The following is a 22,181-nucleotide window of genomic DNA, read 5'->3' as shown; positions in this document are numbered from 1 at the left end:
TCTTTTCTCCGGAACAGCGGAATTGCCTCAGCTCGCGGAATGATCTCGGAGGCCGTCGTGTGAATTTTCTGGACCCTGCAGTGGTGTTGGTGGGGAACAACTTTGGGTCGCGACGGTCGCAGAAACCTTCCAGCGTAGAGAAGGATCCGGCACGCGGAAAGGGGTCCGGCTTACCAGTATCTGAGAGGAGATCGACCCCCTAGGCGGAAAGCTGGAATCCTCAACGAATATGAGCGATTTCTGGCACAAGCTGGGTTGCTGCGTCGTAGAGAAATCGCGGCAGGTGAGTCGTCCCGAATCTCTTAGCCCAGGAGCGGAGAACAGCAGCCCAGAGATCTGAATTCAGACTTTGGGGTTGGTTTTTCCTGCCCTTGGAATGCTCCAGTGCAGAGAGTTGGCAAGAGTTTTTAAAGGCTTGATTATTTTTATTATGTTTTTTAAGGCTTGGTTTTTATTATTAGTTTTTAGATACAGTGGTACCTCAGTTTTCGAGCGTCCCGGAACCCGAACGTTTTTCAAACGCCGAAAACCCGGAAGTAATTGCTTCCGTTTTCGAACGCACCTCGGAAGTCGAACGGCGTCCGCTGCCTCTTTTTCCATTTTTCCAATTGAACTTGCAGCCAGCCCTTTGCCCCTCGGTTTTCGAACATTTCGGAAGTCAAACGGTATTCTGGAATGGATTACGTTCGAGAACCGAGGTACCACTGTATGCTGTAAGCCGCCCAGTGTGGCTAGGGAAGCCCGGCCAGATGTGTGGGGTATAAATATTATTATTATTATTATTATTATTATTATTATTATTATTATTATTAGTTCCCCCAAGAGGGGTTGACTGCTAAAGCCACTCTGGTAACTATAGCTCTGGGAGGCGGGGAACAGTCGCTTGACAACTCTTCACACCTGTAACAAACTACAGTTCCCAGAATCCTTTGGGGGAAAGCCTTGACCGTTCAGGGTGGTATTAGAGTACATTGAATGTACAGTGCGACAGTAGATTGAGCTAATGACTGTGTTTGTTACCAACACACTGGCAAAATTTCCTGCAGCCGTTTATTTGGACGGATCATGTTGTTTTCTCCTGTTTCTGTGGTACAAGGTATATCTTGACTGGGTTTCCCCAGCCGCTCTGGGCAGCTTCCAGCGAAACGTAAAAAGGCAATAAGACATCAAACATTAAGAACCGACTCTTAAATCACTTAGAGATATTTTGGTAATTAATCACTAACAGGTCTAATGATAAATGAACAGAAATCACCCTCATCCAGCAATCTGCTTCCAATAGCTCAGTCGGTAGAGCACGAGACCCTTAATCTTGGGTTTGTTGGTTCAAAGCCCCCACTGGGCAAAAGATTCCTGCATTCCAGGGGGTGGACTGGATGACCCCTGGGGCCCCTTTGAACTCTACAATTCCATGAGTCTATCTCAGAGGCAGGGATGCGGGTGGCACTGTAGGTTAAACCACAGAGCCCAGGGCTTGCCAAGCAGAAGGTCGGCGGTTCGAATCCCCACGGCGGGGTGAGCTCCCATTGCTCGGTCCCAGCTCCTGCCAACCTAGCAGTTTGAAAGCACATCAAAGTGCAAGTAGATCAATAGGTACCACTCCGGCGGGAAGGTAAACGGCATTTCCATGCGCTGCTCTGGTTCGCCAGAAGTGGCTTAGTCCTGCTGGCCACATGACCCGGAAGCTGTACGCCGGCTCCCTCGGCCAGTAAAGCGAGATGAGTGCCGCAACCCCAGAGTCGGCCATGACTGGACCTAATGGTCAGGGGTCCCTTTACCTTTTTATCTCAGAGGCAGCTATACTTGTGAATACCAGTTGCTAGAAACCGCAGGAGGGCAGAGGGCTCAGCTCCTGTTTGGGGTTTTCGAGTAGGGATCTGGTTGGCTACTCGAAGAACCCCTTTGGCCTGATCTGGCAGCCAGGATCTTTTGGTGTTCCTATGGAACCTCCAGCTCCAGATGCAGTCTATCCAGATTTCCAGGTTCATTAGAATAGAATAGAATAGAATAGAATAGAATAGAATAGAATAGAATAGAATAGAATTTATACCCCGCCCATCTGGCTGGGTTTCCCCAGCCTGGGCAGGTTCCAACAAAGTATTAAAATACAGTAGTCTTAAAAGCTTCCCTAAACAGGGCTGCCTTCAGATGTCTTCTAAAAGTCTGGTAGTTGTTCTTCTCTTTGACATCTGGTGGGAGGGCGTTCCACAGGGCAGGTGCCACCACCGAGAAGGCCCTCTGCCTGGTTCTCTGTAACTTGGCTTCTCGCAGGGAGGGAACCGCCAGAAGGCCCTTGGAGCTGGACCTCCGTGTCCAGGCTGAACGATGGGGGTGGAGACACTCCTCCAGGTATTCAGGACTGAGGCCATTTAGGGCTTTCAAGGTCAGCACCAACACTTTGAATTGTGCTCGGAAACGTACTGTGAGCCAGTGTAGGTCTTTCAAGACTGGTGTTATGTGGCCTCACCAGTCTAGCTACCGCATTCTGGATTAGTTGTAGTTTCCGGGTCACCTTCAAAGGTAGCCCCACTTAGAGCGCATTGCAGTAGTTCAATCGGGAGATAACCAGAGCATGCACCACTTTGGCAAGACAGTCCGGTTTTGGGGGCATTTGGCCTCTGTGGGAACAAGGGGGCTGGATTTGATGGACCCCCTTTGGCCTGACCTGGCAACCGGACTCTTCCAAGTGGCGATTCCAATGCGCCAAAGGCTTTGCTTGCCTTCTGGCTCAGGCGAAGCCCGTTCCCGTGTTTCCTCAACTTTGGTGGTGATGTTTTCCTCCCGTCATGTTCCTCCCTCTCTCCCCACAGCCGAAGAAGACGCGGCGGAGAATTGACCGCAGCATGATAGGGGAGCCCATGAATTTCGTCCACCTGACGCACATCGGGTCCGGAGACATGGCGAACGAGGGTCTTCCCATGGTAAACCTCTGTTCTCTTCGGCGGATCGCTTTGGGTTCAGAAGGAGTTGGGCGTTTCTACGCAGCAGATACAAACTTTCCCATCCACTCTAGCAAATGGCAGGAAGTGGGTTTTTCATTAGGTTCTATGGGGAAGGAAAGGTTTGCCCTCACCCGCCCTCTAGCGGCTGTTTGAGGGCGACAGCCGAACCGGCCTCATTTTTAATTTTGGTTTTGTAAAGTTTTTTTTTAAAAAATTCATTTTATAACGTATATAAACCAGAGAGAGCAGTTGTAGCCGCAGATGCAAATCTAAAGAGGAGCAACAAAACTGTAAATCAGGCATGTAGAATGAGTTCAGTTGCACATGGGTTAAAAAATAAATAAATCCCAAATCGAGACTATCAACATTTGCAGATTATCAGATCTGGTTCCAGGCTTGTGATGTGGACTGGTTTAACTGTAAAGGAATGCGTAATCATATTTAAAGTGTCTGGAGCTTTTGGTCCTTGTCAATATCTCAAATCATGCATAATTTGCTCCATTATACCGATATTGCAAAGCGAGCGATACCAAGTGCGAAATTCTGGGCTGTTTTCTTACTAGCCCGTCCGCCAAGATCATATATAAGGCCAGTTCTTTTGACAATATATCTCTCTTGGTATCATCAGAAATATTTGGCGACATTAATTTTGGACAGCAAACCCTTGGTTCTTTAGTATTTTTCTTAAAAATTATTTATACATTTTTCCATTACAAATTTTCACATTCCATTCAATCTACTCATACAATCAGAATCATCAACTTCCCCTTCCATGGTTCTGTATATATACCCATTACGGCTACATTTTTAAATTGCTCCATAAATTCTTTTGTTCTCCTTCTGCCTCATATCTTTATATACTCTAAACTGCTGAAGTTTAACCTGTTAACATGATACTTCAAATATCCTGCAGTTAACATGATTAACCTGTTAACATGATACTTCAAATATCCTGCAGTTAACATGATTCTTCAAATATCCTGCAAACATTTTCTTCTCTTCTTTTCTCCATCTTCCTGATTTCTTTAGTAATATTAGGGTTGCCATATTTCAAGAAATCCGGACACAAAGGTTGTTGAGCTTTTGGGGGGAAATTGCCCAAAGAAAGCTCTTTTTTTGGAAATTGTTCAATTTTTAAAGGAAAGTTGCTGAGCTTTTTTAAGGAAAAAAACCCAGACGTATGGCAACCCTCGTAATATTTACCATTTGTGTCAAAGTTAAATTCCCTTCATAAAGGATAAGCTATGCCAAGCTTATCACAACCCCTCCAACAATGAGGTGAGATGGAAGAGGACATTTTTGACGTTTGCCAGGGAACAGAGAGCCCTGCTTATTAATCAGGATCGAAAGCTGCAGCAGACAGATTTTGACAGTTTCAGAACTCCAGGGCTGGCAGAATCTGGGCTTGCCACAGCCTGCCCTCCCCTTTTGCAAACATGCCTCTGTGTGTATCTGGGCTTCATCCTTCCTCGACCAGCTGGCGCTGAGAGTCTTGTGTGTGAAAGGGAGATCCGAACGGCAGCCAGACGCCACGCCCTCGCTTCTCCAGCTGAGATAGCGCCAGCCAAAAACCCGCCCTGCCTTCGCCACCCTGATCGCTTCACCCCCAGTTCCGGATTTACGTATAAGCTAAACAAGCTATAGCTCAGGGCACCACTCTCTTGAATATAGAGTGAATATTTTCAGTGATTTATTTTTTGTAACCAACAGAGTGTTGGAAGTCCCTTTTATTTCCCCCTCTTTTTTTCTTTTCTTCTATTTTTTGGTTTTCCTTAGGTGCTTTTATTTTTGTCTTTGAGGCGCTTTCTGCATTTCCAAGGTGGTGGTTCTGAGTTGCCCTCCTCTTTTCGTCCCACTATTCATCTCCCCAGTGTCGTCCTGCACTCTGCATCCTCATGGGGCCGGATCCAACCTCCTCCGAGTAGACCCATCTGAACAAATGAAGATGGGCTAACCTAGGCCTTTTCAGAGAATCTACTCGAGAGCCATTGGTTACGACCCCCAGCATCCAGCTTGGATGCGAGGAGTCAACATAGCTGTCAACCGTCCCTTATTTGGCGGGAAAGTCCCTTATCCCAGCACCGTGTCCCACTGCTGTCCCTTATTGATGGATGTCCCTTAAATTCCCCGGGTTTCAAAGGAAGCAGCTCCTCTCCCTCCCTCCCTCCCTGCCGGCCAGCCAGGGAGGAGGGAGGCTCCAGCTGTGTTGCTTGGCTGCGTTGCTCACCCAGTAAGGAGTCTAAGAACGACTGGGGGGTGGAGCTTGCATGCCTTGTGCCGATCAAATTGGCCGCGTTGCCTGGGGACTCGCCTTTACTCAGCGCTTCCCAGCGGAGAGGTGACGGTGGTTTCCCTTGCTGCATCCCCTTTGCCGGGTTGCTGCGCTGTGGGAACCATCGCTTGAGGCTTCGTTTGGCTGCTGGCTGAGCTTTCTGCCTTTGGCTCGGAGGGGCTCAGAAGTCGAACATACCTGTGCTCTGAAAATCCCTTATTTTGGCTGCTGGTCCCTTATTTTCGAGGCTGCTGGTCCCTTATTTTCAAATCTGTAAGTTGACAGCTGTGGGAATCGAAGGTGCTGTAACAGGACCACTTCTGACACCGTTGTCGTAGAATGGGGGACTTGGAAGGGAATCCAAGGATCATCCAGTCCAATCCCGTGCAATGCAGAAATCCTGACAGACGGGCCTGCTTGAAAAAGGAGGGCCCGCTACCTTCTAAGCTCTGCCATTCCACCTCCAAACAGCTTTTGCCTTCCAAAACTTCTTCCTGATGCTTAGTCCTAACCTCGATCTCTTTCTCTCTCTCCCCACAGACGGGCGCAATGCATGAAATGAGATCCAAATGCGGCCGAGATCGACAGTGGAGCAGCTCCCACGTTTTGTAGCTCTGTGGTATTTCCCCCGCTTTCTCTTCCGTGTAAGTGCCTTGCTAGATACGAAAATCCCTTCCCTTTTTTTAAAAAAAAAAAGTTCCCCATCCGATCATTAAGGACTAGCTGCTTGTTCTGCCATAGAGGCAAGAATCCTGGCTCCCTGCCCAAGGTTTGAGCTGTAGTCCCTGTGGGAATGTTCAGGGAGGCAGGAGAGGATATATTGTTTATTAATATCCTTCCTAACTTGCGCTAGCAAGTTCTGTAACAGGCATCCCCAACCTTTGGCCCTCCAGATGTTTTGGACTACAGTTCCCCTCATCCCTGACCACTGGTCCTGTTAGCTAGGGATCATGGGAGTTGTAGGCCAAAACATCTGGAGGGCCAAAGCTTGGGGATGCCTGTGCTATAACTTAGTAGAGTTTTACATTCCCCTTTTAAATACAGAGCAGATACAGTGGTACCTCGCAAGACGAATGCCTCGAAAGACGAAAAACTCGCAAAACGAAAGAGTTTTTCGTTTTTTTGAGTTGCTTCGCAAGACGGATTTCCCTATGGGCTTGCTTCGCAAGACGAAAATGTCTTGCAAGTTTGTTTCCTTTTTCTTAAAACCGTGCATTCACTTTGAGGAGCAACTCATAGCACTCGGTGTGGTAGCCTTTTTTGAGGTTTTTGAAGACTTTGGTGATTTTTGAAGCTTTTCCAAAGTCCGTGCTTCGTAAGACGAAAAAATCGCAAGACGAAAAAACTCGCGGAACGAATTAATTTCGTCTTGCGAGGCACCACTGTAGCTGGTTGCAGGCTTGTTTAAGCCTCTTACTATTAGGTTCCTGGTAAAGGGACCCCTGACTGTTAGGTCCAGTCGTGACTTACTCGGGGGTTGCGGCGCTCATCTCGCTTAACTGGCCGAGGGAGCCGGCGTACAGCTTCCGGGTCATGTGGCCAGCATGACTAAGCCGCTTCGGGCGAACCAGAGCAGCACACGGAAACGCCATTTACCTTCCCGCCGGAGCAGTACCTATTTATCTACTTGCACTTTGACGTGCTTTCGAACTGCTAGGTTGGCAGGAGCAGGGACCGAGCAACGGGAGCTCACCCCGTCGCGGGGATTCGAACCGCTGACTTTCTGATCGGCAAGCCCTAGGCTCTGTGGTTTAACCCACAGGATCCTAGTAAGTTCCCATATATCCCTCTTAAAAGAATAAACATGCCACAATCTTGTTTAAAGTACAGTCATACCAGTTACAGCTTCAGGTTGTGCGATTTCGGTTGTGCACCGCGCCAAACCCAGAAGTACTTCCAGGTTTCGGCACTTGTACCTGTGCAGAAGCGCTAAATCGCATTTTGCACATGCACAGAAGCGCCAAATCGCAACCCGCACGTGCGCAAACGCGGCGCAGCGCGTTGCGAATGTGCTTCCCGCACGGATCACGTTCACAACCTGAGCGTCCACTGTATATATAAAAATTTACTCACATCATCACTTCACAGTTGGATCCCTGAAGGCAGACTTAAGTTACAAATATGTAGATATGGATCTACCCCATATAGGGGGGTTAATGCCAGTGACTGCAAACTGGCAGTCGCTGCAGTTCACGCGACGAAAGGAAGATGGAGAAGAAGGGAGGGGGGCTGCGTGCTTTTGTTACCTGCACAGGTAAAGTCACACCCACCTCTAGTCACATGCAAAAGGAAGGATGTTCCAGCCCAGGAGGAAACAGGAAGTTTTCGACCGGCTAGAACAAACATCCCCTTGCATGTCCACTCTAGGAAAACAAGGAATGTTGTACTTGTCTCCTACTTATGTATCACATCCCACAGTCCCCACTGCCTAGAGAGCAGCCTGCCAGGGAAGTCTTGAGTTAAAATATATAGCTTAGACGCTGTTTTCTAAGTTTCACTTCCCCTGCCAATTCAGGTGGAGGAGCAGGAAGGAGGTGGAGAGGGAATGTAATTCTTCGTTCTGACTCTCTTTTCTTCTCGCAGGTCCCGGGCAAATTAACGAATCGAGAAAACCCAAAGAAAGAAATAAGTATGTAAACAACCCTCGCGCGAGCGGCCTGCTCGGATCCTGTCGAGGCAGGTCGGCGAAGCTCAGAAGACACCAAACACCCTTCCTAACTTATGCAAACTGATTCCAAATCGGATCGGATTTTCTTTTTCTAAAGAGCATCAGCAACAAAAACGCAGCAGCTTATTCCGCCGCTAATTTTCGCCTCCCAGATTTGCATAGAAAGATTTCCTGAATCCAACACTCCCTTAGCTGCCGCTTCCTCTCTCTCTTCTCTCCCCCCCCCCAAAAAAAATGCAGAAGCATCTCTGGACCCTCAGTCAATCTCTCATGCCGTCCTTCGTTTCGTGGCTGCCGCATTTTGCTTTTTCAGAACTTTGCAAGGAATCGGGGCGGGCGTTTGAGGGAGATTGACGCCTGGGGCTTCATCAAGCATCTTCGTCTGCGAACATGCCATCCATTTAAAGCACACCCAAAGCCTCTTCCACACACACACCTGCAGGCCAATCACCCTGGGAACTGTAGTTTGCTATGGGTGCTGGGAATTGTAGCGCTGTAGGAGTAAACTACAGTTCTCCGGATTCTCGGGGTACATGTGCTTTAAATGTATAATGTGTGTGCCATTTTGCTTCATTTTTTAAAAGCGCATTCTGTTTTATCCCCCCCAAAAAAAATCTGGAGAGGAACTTATCGTAACTGGGTTTGTTTTTTTTTACATGGAAGTGTAATCACTGGATTTTTGGGCGTTTTCTGGGGAGGGGGAGAAGGATCGACCTTTCCATGAGGCACGTTTTTTTAAAAAGAGCAGGAGGCAGAGTGCCAACCCTGCTGGAATCTCCCCTGTGAAAGCCTTGCTGAAATGACTGGAAGGCCCGTGAGAGTGTGGTTAGTGACTTCACAGGCACTAGCCTGTTGCCACCTTCCAAAATTGGCCAGCCTATTGCTCCTGCTCCTGAAGACCTCTTCTCTGTGCCAGTCACTGAAGATGAGGTGTGGCCGCTTTTGGGCTTTCTGCGGCAAAGCATCCCACACGCAGGGCGGCCTCTGCATGTTGGACTTCCTCTACCGAAGGGCAGCAAAACGGGAGCGACGATGTTTGACCAGGCAAAGCGAGAGAACGAACACGGAAGATGGAGAGGATCCGGTCCGGATGATGGCAGAGTCTTGTCGCCTCTTTGGCCGCAAAGCATTGTGAAGGGAGAAAATCTCTGGATCACATCAAGGCAATTTTGGAACTTCCTTTTATATGTATAAAAAATGCAATATTCCTGTTAAAAGCTGGGCAAAGTTGGTCATTCTGTTGGGATAGGGACATTTCACTGAGATCTTGCTTGGACTGCAGGAGCCTTGATCCTCAGTTTTTCCCGTCGAATCATGAATGTTGGGTCTAGAGGTGCTCAGACTACAACTCCCAGCAGCCCTGGCGCACCCAGTGAGGGAATTATGGGAGTTGTAGTCCGGCAATTTCAGGTGGGTGGCAGGTGCTTCCCTGCACCCCCCCCTCCCCAATTTCTGGAAGTTCCTCTCTCTGACCCCGTGAAATTCTCCGCAGAAACATCCCCCCATCTGATCGCTAAGGACTAATCCTGACTCTCCTCCCGAGGGGTGGAGAACCTCAGGCCAAATCCGGCCCCCCGGGCTGCTCTGTTTGGCCCTCGGAACTCTCCACAGGCCACGCCCCTCTCCACAGGCCACGCCCCCTCTCCGTCCCTCCTTCACATCCTGAATGATGTTCCCTGGCTGAGATTTGTCCCTAAACTCTGACGGGGACACAGAGAGAGAGGACTGTGTGAAAATGTGCAGGGACCAGCCCACTGCACAAAAGCGAAAATTATATCCCTTGCTACGCCCGTTTTTCTCCCTGGCACCACTGCCCACAGATGGCACGCTGCCCCCGGAAGGAAATTCAGCCCTCCGGCCAGTTCCTCGCTCCAGAATTACTCCTTCTGACTGAATAGGGTTTCCCAAGAGGAGGAGGAACTCTGAGGTGGGGTGTGTGGGAAGGGCGCTAGGGGCTGGTGTTGGGGGAGCACTTCAGATTTCAAATTTCTAGGCCTCATGAGGCTCTGGCACCGGATGGCGGACCGTTCCCACCCCCATTCCTTCTCTCTCGTTATTATTAGCAGGGGCGTTGCAGGAAATATGAAGCCAGCAAGGCTGAACTCTGGAATCGCTTTAGGGTTCCACTGCAAATAAAATAAAATAAAATAAAAAGCCCACATCTTTCTGTCCATTAAAGGAAAAAATAGTATGCTTAGCTTACTTAAGCAGTGCCAGCTTTGTTTGTCTGTTGATGCCCCCCCCAAAAAAAAACCCCTCTTTGCTTTTTCACATTAAGATGAGGAAGACTTCCATCCATTTGCTCATTACACGACAGGTTTGAAATATATCAGAGTCTGCCTTCATTTCTGTGTGTGCTGGCCAAGAATGTTTTACCGCCATTTTACCACCTTTGTTTAAAAAAAAAGTTAACAAATGCAGGAGGGCGAGATTCAGCTAAGTCAAGCTCAGAGTATACCTCTTGAAATGCTCCCTTGCTTTCCCTGGGTCTCCTCGGAGTAGGACTGATGTCACCCAGAGGCTATCAGATAGCTGGGAATTGACATTTAGACCTTATGGGTGAGGAGCCTCGATCCTTGAGGCCAAAAGTGGCCCCCAAACCCCTCTGCCTGGCCCTCGGAGCCATCTGCAGGCCACGCCCCCTCTCCCCAGGCCACACCCCTCATTGGCTCTCTTTCACACCCTCCTGGAGCAACCTTTCCGTGATTCGAACTCGGATCCTGCTTCCTGCTTGCGTGGATGTAGGATGGAAACTAACCTACTGCACAGAGGCAAAGTTTGTACTCCTTATGCAGCTGACTTTTCCCCCTGGCACATTCGAGCCGAAGAAAACCTCCGGAACTGTCCTTTCGCTCCAAAGTAATCTCAAATCTTGATCATCTCCTGAAGGAAACCGGTTTAAAAATACAGCTATGCTACAATGCGCCCATATTCCTGCTCCCCGTAACTTTGGACCCGCTCCCCTACAGCCCCAAGTATTTCTGGTGCGGCCTGACCACACCAAACAGGGGATTTTCTCAGGCTGGGAATGAAATCGGCTCTGACTCTGCCTGCCGTGTCCTCTGGCGCCACCTACTGTTGACCTCCCGCCCTGATCACCACTTTGCCTAACGTCAGAGCCGGCCCCATCTCACCCCCCCCCCGAAAGCTCCTGCAACCACCTCTCCCCTCTGCGATTTCAATGGGTGACTCCGTGTCAAACTGCTTAAGTTTCGCGCCGGCAGGGCTGGCGTCAAAACCGTTGCTTTTGGGAAAGAATAGCTGGACTATTTGGGTGTATACTTGTTTGCTGAAAACATGTTCTCTTTTCTTCTTTTTTGTAAACGAGGAAATTTATGGGGGGGGGGCGAGGGGGGCAGACCAAGATGTCTAATTATAACAAGGAAGCTTCCTAAAAGAGTATTTTTTTTAAAGGAGGGGAGAAGCCGCAATCTGCGCACAGAAATTTCGCTGGGGTGGATGCAAGAATCTGGTGTGTATCCGATCGGCGGGAAGGTTGGGCTGGTGGGGTAGAGGAGGAGTGGGGTAGATTTTTTTATTTTCCTTCGCCTCTTAAAACGTTTTCTCCCCTCTGCACTGCTGTCTGCCCCCCCCCCCCGCCCCTGCCCCCGCCAACTTGCGACCTGTTCTGGAGAGTGTAATGTATGCTTGAAAAATTAAAAAGTCAAAAGATGGTCAGGATCTGTGTCTTGGATGGCCGGAGGAGGGAGGAAATGACAATACCTGCCCACTCCTCCTCTTAAGAGACTTTCCCTTGAGGTCCCGCCCTGCAATAATTTCATTATTATATGAAGTTTGGATTCCAGAGATGATGGGCCCAGCAGCTGTTCTTAGAGGACCTTCAAGTCCACAGTGCACATCATAGATTTAAAACACATTCAATGCACATTTCCCCCCGGTCCAGGAATCCTGGGAACTGTAGTTCAGCCCCCCGCAGAACTACAGTTCCCAGCACCCTTAAGCTACAATTCCCAGGATTCTTGGGTGGAAGCCAGGTCCATTAAATGCGCTTTCAAGGTATGGCATGGATTTGACCCAATTGCACCTGGCAGGTTTTCTTCCATCTGTGAATTGGTCCGTGTTTATTCTTTAGGGGGGTGGACTGGATGACCCCGGGGTGTCCCTTTGAACTCCACACTTCTATGATTCCCTGAACAGAAAAAGAGGTGCATCTTCAGCATTTTCTGAAACCTATTTCATGAAGGTGCCAGGGGAGAAAGACTCACAACTTAGGGGCCACTGCAGAGAAGACCCCGTCTTGGGTCACGAACCCCCGAACTTCTGAGGGTGGTGGAGCTACCAAGAGGGCCCCTCTGCCAATCTGAACACCCATGAGGTCCATAGGGAAGGAGGTAGCCTTTCAGATATTTGGGGTTTAAGTTGCTTACAGAAAAGAGGTCATGCAAGCGCTGAGCAGAACCTCAAGCAGTAATCTGGCTGCTATGTTTTGAACCAGTTGGACTTCCTGTGTCGTCTTCAAGGGCAGCACCACAAAAAGTGCATTGCAGCAGTCCAGCCTGAAGTTGACCAGGGCATGGAGTGTGGCGGTCCAGTCACCTATGTCTGAAAGGGGCCTCCTGTAACTATGTTGGCTCCAGGAGCAACCCCAGGCTATGACTCTGCACCTTCCATAGGTGTCCAGAACAGATAGTCTCCCCAACTTCTGGACCTGGAAACTCAGGAATATCTCCCTAAAAATCCGTACAGTTTGGAAAGGTTCAGACTGCATCCAAACATTTAAAGGCAGATCCGCAGTGTAGATCCAAAGCAAACCCAATGTGCCTTTATAGCATGGGACACCCACCCCATTGAATTCTGGGAGCTGTCGCCTGTCAACAATGGGGGTTGTTCAGTGAGCAAGAAACTATAGTTCCCAGGATCCTTTGCAGGAAATCACCTGCTCTAAAAGCACGATGCAAGCCTTTATCTCGGGAACGGCCGTGCAAAATTTGGTTATGATATCTCAAGAGAAGGGACACGGGTGGCGCTGTGGGTTAAACCACAGAGCCTAGGGCTTGGCGATCAGAAGGTCAGCGGTTCGAATCCCCGCAATGACGGGGTGAGCTCCCATTGCTCGGTCCCTGCTCCTGCCAACCTAGCAGTTCGAAAGCACGTCAAAGTGCAAGTAGATAAATAGGTACCACTCTGGCGGGAAGGTAAACGGCATTTCTGTGCGCTGCTCTGGTTCACCAGAAGCGGCTTGAGTCCTGCTGGCCACATGACCCGGAAAAACTGTCTGCGGACAAACGCCAGCTCCCTTGGCCAATAAAGCGAGATTAGCGCCGCAACACCAGAGTCGGTCACGACTGGACCTAATGGTCAGGGGTCCCTTTACCTTTACCTTATCTTAAGAGAGCTTGGGATGCGTAGCAAGGAGACAAACAACTTTTTTTCAAAATACATACAGTGGTACCTCGGGTTACATACGCTTCAGGTTACATATGCTTCAGGTTACAGACTCCGCTAACCCACAAATAGTGCTTCGGGTTAAGAACTTTGCTTCAGGATGAGAACAGAAATCAGGCTCTCGCGGCTCGGCAGCAGCAGGAGGCCCCATTAACTAAAGTGGTGCTTCAGGTTAAGAACAGTTTCAGGTTAAGAACGGACCTCCGGAACGAATTACGTACTTGACCCGAGGTACCACTGTAGATACAGTCCTGCACTGGAGAGATATCTGTGCCCTCCTTCCCAGATACTTTAGGATTCCTGCCTCCCATCGTGGCCTCAGCATTCAGTGTGCCTATTGTTCAGGAATGAGGATGATGGGCGTTGTAAGGCCATTGTATCACCTGTCCACAAGTCACCTGTCTGTACCCCAGTCTCTCTACACCAGAGAGAAATAGAAAACGGAAAAACCTACTCAGGAATCAGCATTTTTTATTCAGCTGCTTTCAGCAGCAGAGGGGGTCTCCAAAGGAAGGCCGAGGAGACCCCAAAAAGAATACTCAAAACCCCTTTCTTTCCAACACAGAATGTTTAGGATGCTGCATCAGTCCGTGGTACAACCTCCTTCGCCCTGCCTGTTTTCCCGGCTCGCTTTGTTGCCAATTCGAAAGCAGTTCTGGCAAATCAAGGGCGTTTGCTTTTGGGTAGAAGACCAAGATCCCTAGAAGGCTCTGCTCAGGGCCGATGTTCAGCAATCGCCATGGCTATTTGGCCTTCACTGTTGGCGCCTCGGCTTCGGTTCCTGAAGTGTAAAAATGGGAAAGCAAAGAGAATTAAAATGGGAAAGCAAAGAGAATTAAAATGGGAAAGCAAAGAGAATTAAAATGGGAAAGCAAAGAGTATTAAAATGGGAAAGCAAAGAGAATTAAAATGTAAGAGGGGAAACACATGCCGCACACATTCGTGGGAATCTACCAGCTCCCCGAGATGTTGCTGGTCTGGTCAAACAACTCTGACAGTTGTTTGAGCAACACTAGAGGCGAGGCGGGTCCGATGCGACCCTACAGAAGAGGTTATTAAACGGTAGGTGGCATGGAAAGTTTGGAGAGGGAAAAGGTTTTCTCCCTCTTGCATCATGCTAGAATTCAGGGGCATCCGAGGAAGGTAAACTTTGGAAGATTCAGAACAAGTAAAAGGAAGGCATTCTTCAGAGCATAGTTAGACTGTGGAACTCCCTGCCACAAGAGGCAGGGATGAGCAGCAATTTGGATGGCTTTAAAAAAGGACTGGGCGGATTCATGAAGGAGGAGAAGGCCGTGGGTGACTACTAAGCCACAATGGCCATATACCACGGTATGCGATGTTTCTGCACACCAGCTGCCGGAGACAGCAGGAATAATAATAATAATAGTAATAATAATAATAATAATAATAATAATAATAATAATAATAATAATAATTTATTATTTATACCCCGCCCATCTGGCTGGGTTTCCCCAGCTACTTTGGGCGACTTCCAACAGAACACTAAAATACAATAACCTATTAAAACATTAAAAGCTTCCCTAAACAGGGCTGCCTTCAGATGTCTTCTAAAAGTCTGGTAGTTGTTTTTCTCTTTGACATCTGGTGGGAGGGCATTCCACAGGGCGGGTGCCACTACCAAGAAGGCCCTCTGCCTGGTTCCCTGTAACTTGGCTTCTTGCAGCGAGGGAACCGCCAGAAAGCCCTCGGAGCTGGACCTCAGTGTCCGAGCAGAACGATGGGGGTGGAGACACTCCTTTGAAGGTGACCCAGAAACTACAACTAATCCAGAATGTGGCTGCCAGACTGGTGACTGGGAGCGGCTGCAGAGACCACGTAACACTGGTCTTGAAAGACCTACATTGGTTCCCAGTACATTACCAAGCACAATTCAAAGTGTTGGTGCTGACCTTGAAAGCCCTAAATGGCCTCAAAGGCCCAGTATACCTGAAGGAGCATCTCCACCCCCATCGTTCTGCCCGGACACTGAGGTCCAGCTCCGAGGGCCTTCTGGTGGTTCCCTCCCTGTGAGAAGCCAAGTTACAGGGAACCAGGCAGAGGGCCTTCTCGGTGGTGGCGCCCGCCCTGTGAAACGCCCTCCCACCAGATGTCAAAGATATAAACAACTACCAGACATTTAGAAGACATCTGAAGGCAGCCCTGTTCAGGGAAGTTTTTAATGTGTGACATTTTAATGTATTTTTAATCTTTGTTGGAAGCCGCCCAGAGTGGCTGGGGAAACCCAGCCAGATGGGTGGGGTACAAATAATAAATTATTATTATTATTGGTTTCCCATTGAGACATCTGGTTGGCCACTGTGAGATGCTAGACTAGATACACCTCCTTTGGCCTGATCTAACAGGTTCTCGTGATCTTATGCACCATTGACCACATTGGCCAGGTCCAAGGAGAACTGTGATCCAACGTGACCTGAACCTAGGAACTAAGATAGACTGCCTGGAGACCTGGAGACTCCATGAGAACATCGGAAGAGCCCTGCTGGGTCGACCTTGAGGGAGCTTGGCTGAATCTGTTCGCTCTGAACTTAGCCGGGAATTTTTTCAGTGCCGGCCCAAAACATTTATCTGCCTAAAGGAAGGCCGAGACGGTGTGTTCTAGCACAATTCTAGTGATTACTGGTGAGCTGAAAGGTGGGATATTGGCAGAAGGTGGACCCAGAGCCAATGGCAGGCAGAGCTACCCCCTGGGTTGGTTGTGGGGAAGGAGACAGGCAGGTGGGAGGTCTGGGGAAACACCTTGCTTTAAATTAAAAAGAATCCACTCCCCAAGCAAGCGGTGTAATTCTGATGGGAAGCATTCCTCTGAGCACATGCAGAGAGTAGCCGCAGAGGGCTCCACTCTCGCGACCCGAAACAACAGGTCTCCACAGCTGTGGGGGTCAGAGGAAGGGCTCCCTGTGGGGATAAGCAACCTCATATAACCGACATGCTTAAGTTGAATTAGGGACGTGGGTGGCGCTGTGGGTTAAACCACAGAGCCTAGAACTTGCCGATCAGAAGGTCGGCGGTTCGAATCCCCGTGACGGGGTGAGCTCCCGTTGCTCAGTCCCTGCTCCTGCCAACCTAGCAGTTCGAAAGCACGTCAAAATGCAAGTAGATAAATAGGTACTGCTCCAGTGGGAAGGTAAACGGCATTTCCGTGCGCTGCTCTGGTTCGCCAGAAGTGGCTTAGTCATGCTGGCCACATGACCCGGAAGCTGCACACTGACTCCCTCGGCCAGTAAAGCAAGATGAGCACTGCAACCTCAGAGTCGGCCACAACTGGACCTAATGGTCAGGGGTCCCTTTACCTTTAAGTTAAATTAATGCATGAAGGGGTTAAGACCATAGAGTAAGCTGTCCAGCCAGGCTTAGATCACTTTGGGAGGAGCTAGATAATCAAGACTTGGTTCTCCTCCAGTTTCCCTGAGAAGCTTGGTGTGTAAAGAGATCTGAGCCCGTTGCTCCAAGTTCAGGCTCTTACAAGCCGCTCGAGTTCCTGTACCAATAATTTAGGAACTTCCACCACTGTAACTAAGCCACGTTTTTCTGCCTGCGTTTTCTGACTGATGTGTGGGAAAGCACATGAACCTGACCTTGAAAGAGTTTGTAAGTAAACCAATTTTTAACTTACTAAACGTGTGCTCTTTTTTCTGTGCTAGGGGAAGAGGGGAACTTTGGAAGGAACTCAGAAGGGCATATTTCCATGCTTTTATTTGCTGCATGTGTTATGGTTTTAAATCTCTGCTTTGCCCCAAACCTGGATCTTGGCATCCAGGCAGTCCTTCGTTTATATGCCTATTTTCCCTTGCACCCACGGAGAAGAAAGCCCACCACCCAACATAAGAACATCAGGAGAGCCTGCTGGGTCTGGCCAAGAGGGGCCTTTCTAGTCCAGCATCCTTGTTCTCCAATGGCCAACTCCATCCCTCTTCTGGGAAGCACTCAGGCAAGACCTGAGCGCTACAGCAGCTCTCCCCTTCCGCGGCTCATCACAGAGCATAGCCACCAATAGCCTTTCCCAACCAGCAAGTGCGCCTTCATCAGCCCTAACCCATAGGAGCTGGTTGAGAAATTTGAGTTTTCCTCCTCCCTCCCCATTCCTTTTTCCTTGTGTGTCGTGTTGCTATTGTTTTCCAGGTTGGACGCCAGCGTGGCGGGCCGTCTCGTTTTAACAGATTGTATGCAAGCCACTCTGGGGGGGGGCCTTTGGGCCAAAGAGCAGGGGTGCACCAATGCTCTGAATGAATAAACAAAACGGGGAGCGCATTATGCGGCGCCTCGGCACCCCCTGCCCATCTGTCCCCCACCTGCTCCGGCGGGAAGGCGTCCTTGATGCTCTTCCAGAGGTCCCTGAGTCCCTCGTGGACCTGGGTCCAGAAGTCCTTCCTCTTCTGCTCCTTGTCTTGCTTGATGTCTTGCAGTGCGCACATGTGCATTGGCCCCTGGTCGCACGCCAGCGTCGAGGAGTTGCACTGGCCCCGCTTGCACTGGCAGGCCTGGTAGTTGCACACCTCCCTCTCGAAGCGCAGGATGTCGTACTCAGCCGGGTCCAGGTGGACGCCAGGCTGCGAGTAGGTGATGTCTCGCACCCGGGACATGCTCCCCGCGGCGCAGTTGCAGTGCCACTCGCTCCACTCCTGCCAGGCGTAGCGGTTGTCGCCCACGACGAGGACGGTCTCCTTCTCCTGCGAGGTCCCCGCGCTGAACGTGATGGAGATCGACACCAGCGGCGCTTCTGTGGTCGTCTGGGTCTCGTTGCCGTTGGTGTAGCCCGCCGCCACTGTCGCCTTGGCAGCCTCGGGGATCAGGGCCACCAGGTGTGGCGGCGCACCCATCTGGGTCATGTCTTCCATGTCCTCGCCCAGGCCTGGCCCGGGCGCCAGCCAGCCCCACAGGCAGAGCGTCAGCACCAAAGTGGCGCCCCCTAAGGCCATGGAGGGGGACTGCAGGTTACGAGCTCGGGCAGGGACAGCGCCCGGAGGTCTTGGTCTGGTCGGGATGGGATGAGAAGGAGAGGGAGGGGGCGTGGCCTGCCGTCATTGGGGGCGGGGCCTTGCTAGGCAACCTGCTCAGAACTCTGGGGGAGAACAAAGGAAGGGCGGAACTCTGGGGAGGGAAAGTAGGCAGGATTTATGAAAATGGGGTGGGATTGAAGGCTAATAATAATAATAATAATAATAATAATAATAATAATAATAATTTATTTATACCCCACCCATCTGGCTGGGTTTCCCCAGCCACCCCAGCGGCTTCCAACAGAACACTAAAATACAATAACCTATTAAACATTAAAAGCTTCCCTAAACAGGCTGCCTTCACATGTCTTCTAAAAGTTTGGTAGTTATTTTTCTCTTAGACATCTGGTGGCGGGCCGTTCCACAGGGCGGGTGCCACCACCGAGAAGGCCCTCTGCCTGGTTCCCTGTAACTTGGCTTCTCACAGGGAGGGAATCACCAGAAGGCCCTGGACCTCAGTGTCCAGGCAGAACGATGGGGGTGGAGATGCTCCTTCAGGTATACAGAACCGAGGCTGTTTAGGGCTTTAAAGGTCAGCACCAACACTTTGAATTGTGCTTGGAAACGTACTGGGAGCCAGTGTAGGTCTTTCAGGACCGGTGTTATATGGTCTTGGCGGCCGCTCCCAGTCACCAGTCTAGCTGCCGCATTCTGTATTAGTTGTAGTTTCCGAGTCACCTTCAAAGGGAGCCCCATGCAGAGCGCATTGCAGTAGTCAAAGCGGGAGATAATTAGAGCATGCACCACTCTGGTGAGACAGTCTGCGGGCAGGTAGGGTCTCATCCTGCATATCAGATGGAGCTGGGAGACAGCTGCCCTGGACACAGAATTGACCTGCGCCTCCATGGACAGCTGTGAGTCCAAAATGACTCCCAGGCTGCGCACCTGGTCCTTCAGGGGCACAGTTGCCCCATTCAGGACTAGGGAGTGATATTAGAGCAAATTAAGAGGCACAACCAGGTTCTTTTGAATATTGGGTTCATTCATTCATTCATTCACTGATTTGCTTATTTATTGCTGACCCTCCACCCTACGGTCCCGGGGCGGGTTACAGCATCAAGACACATGGTGAAAAACTGTTTAAAACATACAATCATAAAAGGAATAACATGTGTCTTAAAAGCATAGCTCAAGTCTCAGGGTAAAGAGCACTCTCACATTACACGTGCAAGAGAGTGTATCTTCCTATATACATAAAAACGTAAGGCTGTCGTCACACAAGTGCAATGCAGCCTCAAAACCCTGGATTTGCAGGAAGTCATGGTGGGGGAATGGGAACGAAAGAGAAGGCAGGTTTTAAACAACAGCAGAGGTTTGCGCAACGGAGGGATGCCGAGGAAGAAGAGTTTGGATTTTATATCCCACTTTATCACTACCCGAAGGAGTCTCAAAGTGGCTAACAGTCTCCTTTCCCTTCCTCCCCCCAAACAAACACTCTGTGAGTTGAGTGGGGCTGAGAGACTTCAAAGAAGTATGACTGGCCCAAGGTCACCCAGCAGCTGCATGTGGAGGAGCGGGGAAGCGAACCCGGTTCCCCAGATTACGAGACTACTACTTAACCACTACACCACACTGGCTCTTTATTTTTGAAAACTTATGATTTCCCTCCTCTATACAGTATGCTGTTTTAATGGGGAAAAGCAAAATACATATTTTAAACTCCTCGTGTATATGCCTACTTAGAAATAAATTCAACTGAAGTTAATGGGGTTTGCTCTCAGGTAAGCTATAGTTTCATCATCAATTAGTTTCATCATCAATTAATCATGCGAAAGGCTGGGCTGGATGAATCCCTAGCCGGAATTAAGATTGCCAGAAGAAATATCAACAACCTCAGATATGCAGACGACACAACTGTGATGGCAGAAAGTGAGGAGGAATTAAAGAACCTTTTAATGAGGGTGAAAGAGGAGAGCGCAAAATATGGTCTGAAGCTCAACATCAAAAAAACGAAGATCATGGCCACTGGGCCCATCACCTCCTGGCAAATAGAAGGGGAAGAAATGGAGGCAGTGAGAGATTTTACTTTCTTGGGCTCCATGATCACTGCAGGTGGTGACAGCAGCCACGAAATTAAAAGACGCCTGCTTCTTGGGAGAAAAGCAATGACAAACCTGGACAGCATCTTAAAAAGCAGTCAACACCTTGCCAACAAAGGTCCATATAGTTAAAGCTATGGTTTTCCCAGTTAATGATGGATGGAAGTGAGAGCTGGGCCATAAAGAAGGCTGATTGCCAAAGAATGGATGCTTTTGAATTCTGGTGCTGGAGGAGACACTTGAGAGTCCCATGGACTGCAAGAAGATCCAACCTCTCCATTCTGAAGGAAATCAGCCCTGAGTGTTCACTGGAAGGACAGATCCTGAAGCTGTGGCTCCAAGACTTTGGCCACCTCATGAGAAGAGAAGACTCCCTGGAAAAGACCCTGATGCTGGGAAAGATGGGGGGCACAAGGAGAAGGGGACGACAGAGGACGAGATGGTGGGACAGTGTTCTCAAAGCTACAAACATGAGTCTGACCAAACTGCGGGAGGCAGTGGAGGACAGGAGGGCCTGGCGTGCTCTGGTCCAGGGGGTCACGAAGAGTCAGACACGACTAAACAACAACAACAAGCCATAGTTTTGTTTTACAAGTTTACTTGTGTTCGGTGGTACTGCTATCTCCTTCCAGTCTATCTTCCATTTCCTGCAGTTCATCCTCCAGTTCATGTGAGGATGCAGTGTCACTGTCCCAATCATCTTAATTACATTTGTCCATTGGGTATTTCTGAGGTGTACGTAATTCCATCATCAAAAGGTTTCTGGGCTGGGAGGTTGGGCTGCAGAGAGAGGGGGTGGGCAAGGGGGCAGCTGGAGGGGGTGCGGGTAGAGTCTGGTTGGCAAACTTTGTAAGCTGGGCAGCAGCCCTTAGTGTGTGTGGCAAGATAGATAGATAGATAGATAGATAGATAGATAGATAGATAGATAGATAGATAGATAGATAGATAGGTGATAGAGATAGATAGATAGATAGATAGATAGATAGATAGATAGATAGATAGATAGATAGATAGATAGATAGATAGATAGATTAGATAGATAGATAGATAGATAGATAGATAGAGATGATAGAGATAGATAGATAGATAGATAGATAGATAGATAGATAGATAGATAGATAGATAGGTGATAGAGATAGATAGATAGATAGATAGATAGATAGATAGATAGATAGAGATGATAGAGATAGATAGATAGATAGATAGATAGATAGATAGATAGATAGATAGATAGAGATAGAGATGATAGAGATAGATAGATAGATAGATGATAGATAGATAGATAGATAGATAGATATAGATAGATAGATATAGATAGATATAGATAGATATAGATAGATAGATAGATAGATAGATAGATAGATAGATAGATAGATGATAGATAGATGATAGATAGATAGATATAGATAGATAGAGATATAGATAGATGATAGATGATAGATAGATAGATAGATAGATAGATAGATAGAGATGATAGAGATAGATAGATAGATAGATAGATAGATAGATAGATAGATAGATAGATAGAGTGGTACCTCGGGTTACAGATACTTCAGGTTACAGAGGCTTCAGGTTACAGACTCCGCTAACCCACAAATAGTGCTTCAGGTTAAGAACTTTGCTTCAGGATGAGAACAGAAATCATGCTCTGGCGGCGCAGCAGCAGCGGGAGGCCCCATTAGCTAAAGTGGTACCTCAGGTTAAGAACAGTTTCAGGTTAAGAACGGATCTCCGGAACGAATTAAGTACTTAACCCGAGGTACCACTGTAGATAGATAGATATGATTTACGGATATTGAGCCAATCACTGTCTCTCAGCCTAACCTACCACAC

The 22,181-nt window shown here is 48.9% G+C and overlaps 2 protein-coding genes and 1 long non-coding RNA gene across 3 annotated transcripts in view; 2 read left to right on the top strand and 1 right to left on the bottom strand.

The window, feature by feature from the left end:
- Nucleotides 1-22,181, top strand: part of LOC307205877 — a 278,382-nt gene that overhangs the window by 244,668 nt on the left and 11,533 nt on the right. The gene's annotated exons all lie outside the window — the stretch shown is intronic.
- Nucleotides 142-9,099, top strand: CDC42SE1 (CDC42 small effector 1). The gene is made up of 4 exons (XM_079958592.1): nt 142-283; nt 2,811-2,921; nt 5,755-5,858; nt 7,798-9,099. Exons 1-3 carry the CDS (start codon nt 230-232, stop codon nt 5,824-5,826), a joined length of 237 nt encoding a protein of 78 aa, XP_079814718.1. The 5' UTR covers nt 142-229; the 3' UTR covers nt 5,827-5,858; nt 7,798-9,099.
- LOC307205724 (uncharacterized protein) lies at nt 13,743-18,325 on the bottom strand. The gene is made up of 2 exons (XM_079958480.1): nt 17,602-18,325; nt 13,743-14,069 (listed from the first exon to the last, which is right to left on the bottom strand). Exons 1-2 carry the CDS (start codon nt 18,226-18,228, stop codon nt 14,043-14,045), a joined length of 654 nt encoding a protein of 217 aa, XP_079814606.1. The 5' UTR covers nt 18,229-18,325; the 3' UTR covers nt 13,743-14,042.

This window comes from Podarcis cretensis, assembly GCF_951804945.1.
Source record: "Podarcis cretensis genome assembly, chromosome: 16".
NCBI lineage: Eukaryota > Metazoa > Chordata > Lepidosauria > Squamata > Lacertidae > Podarcis > Podarcis cretensis.
Note: the sequence above shows the minus strand (reverse complement) of the source record. Positions and strands in the feature narration are given on the sequence as shown.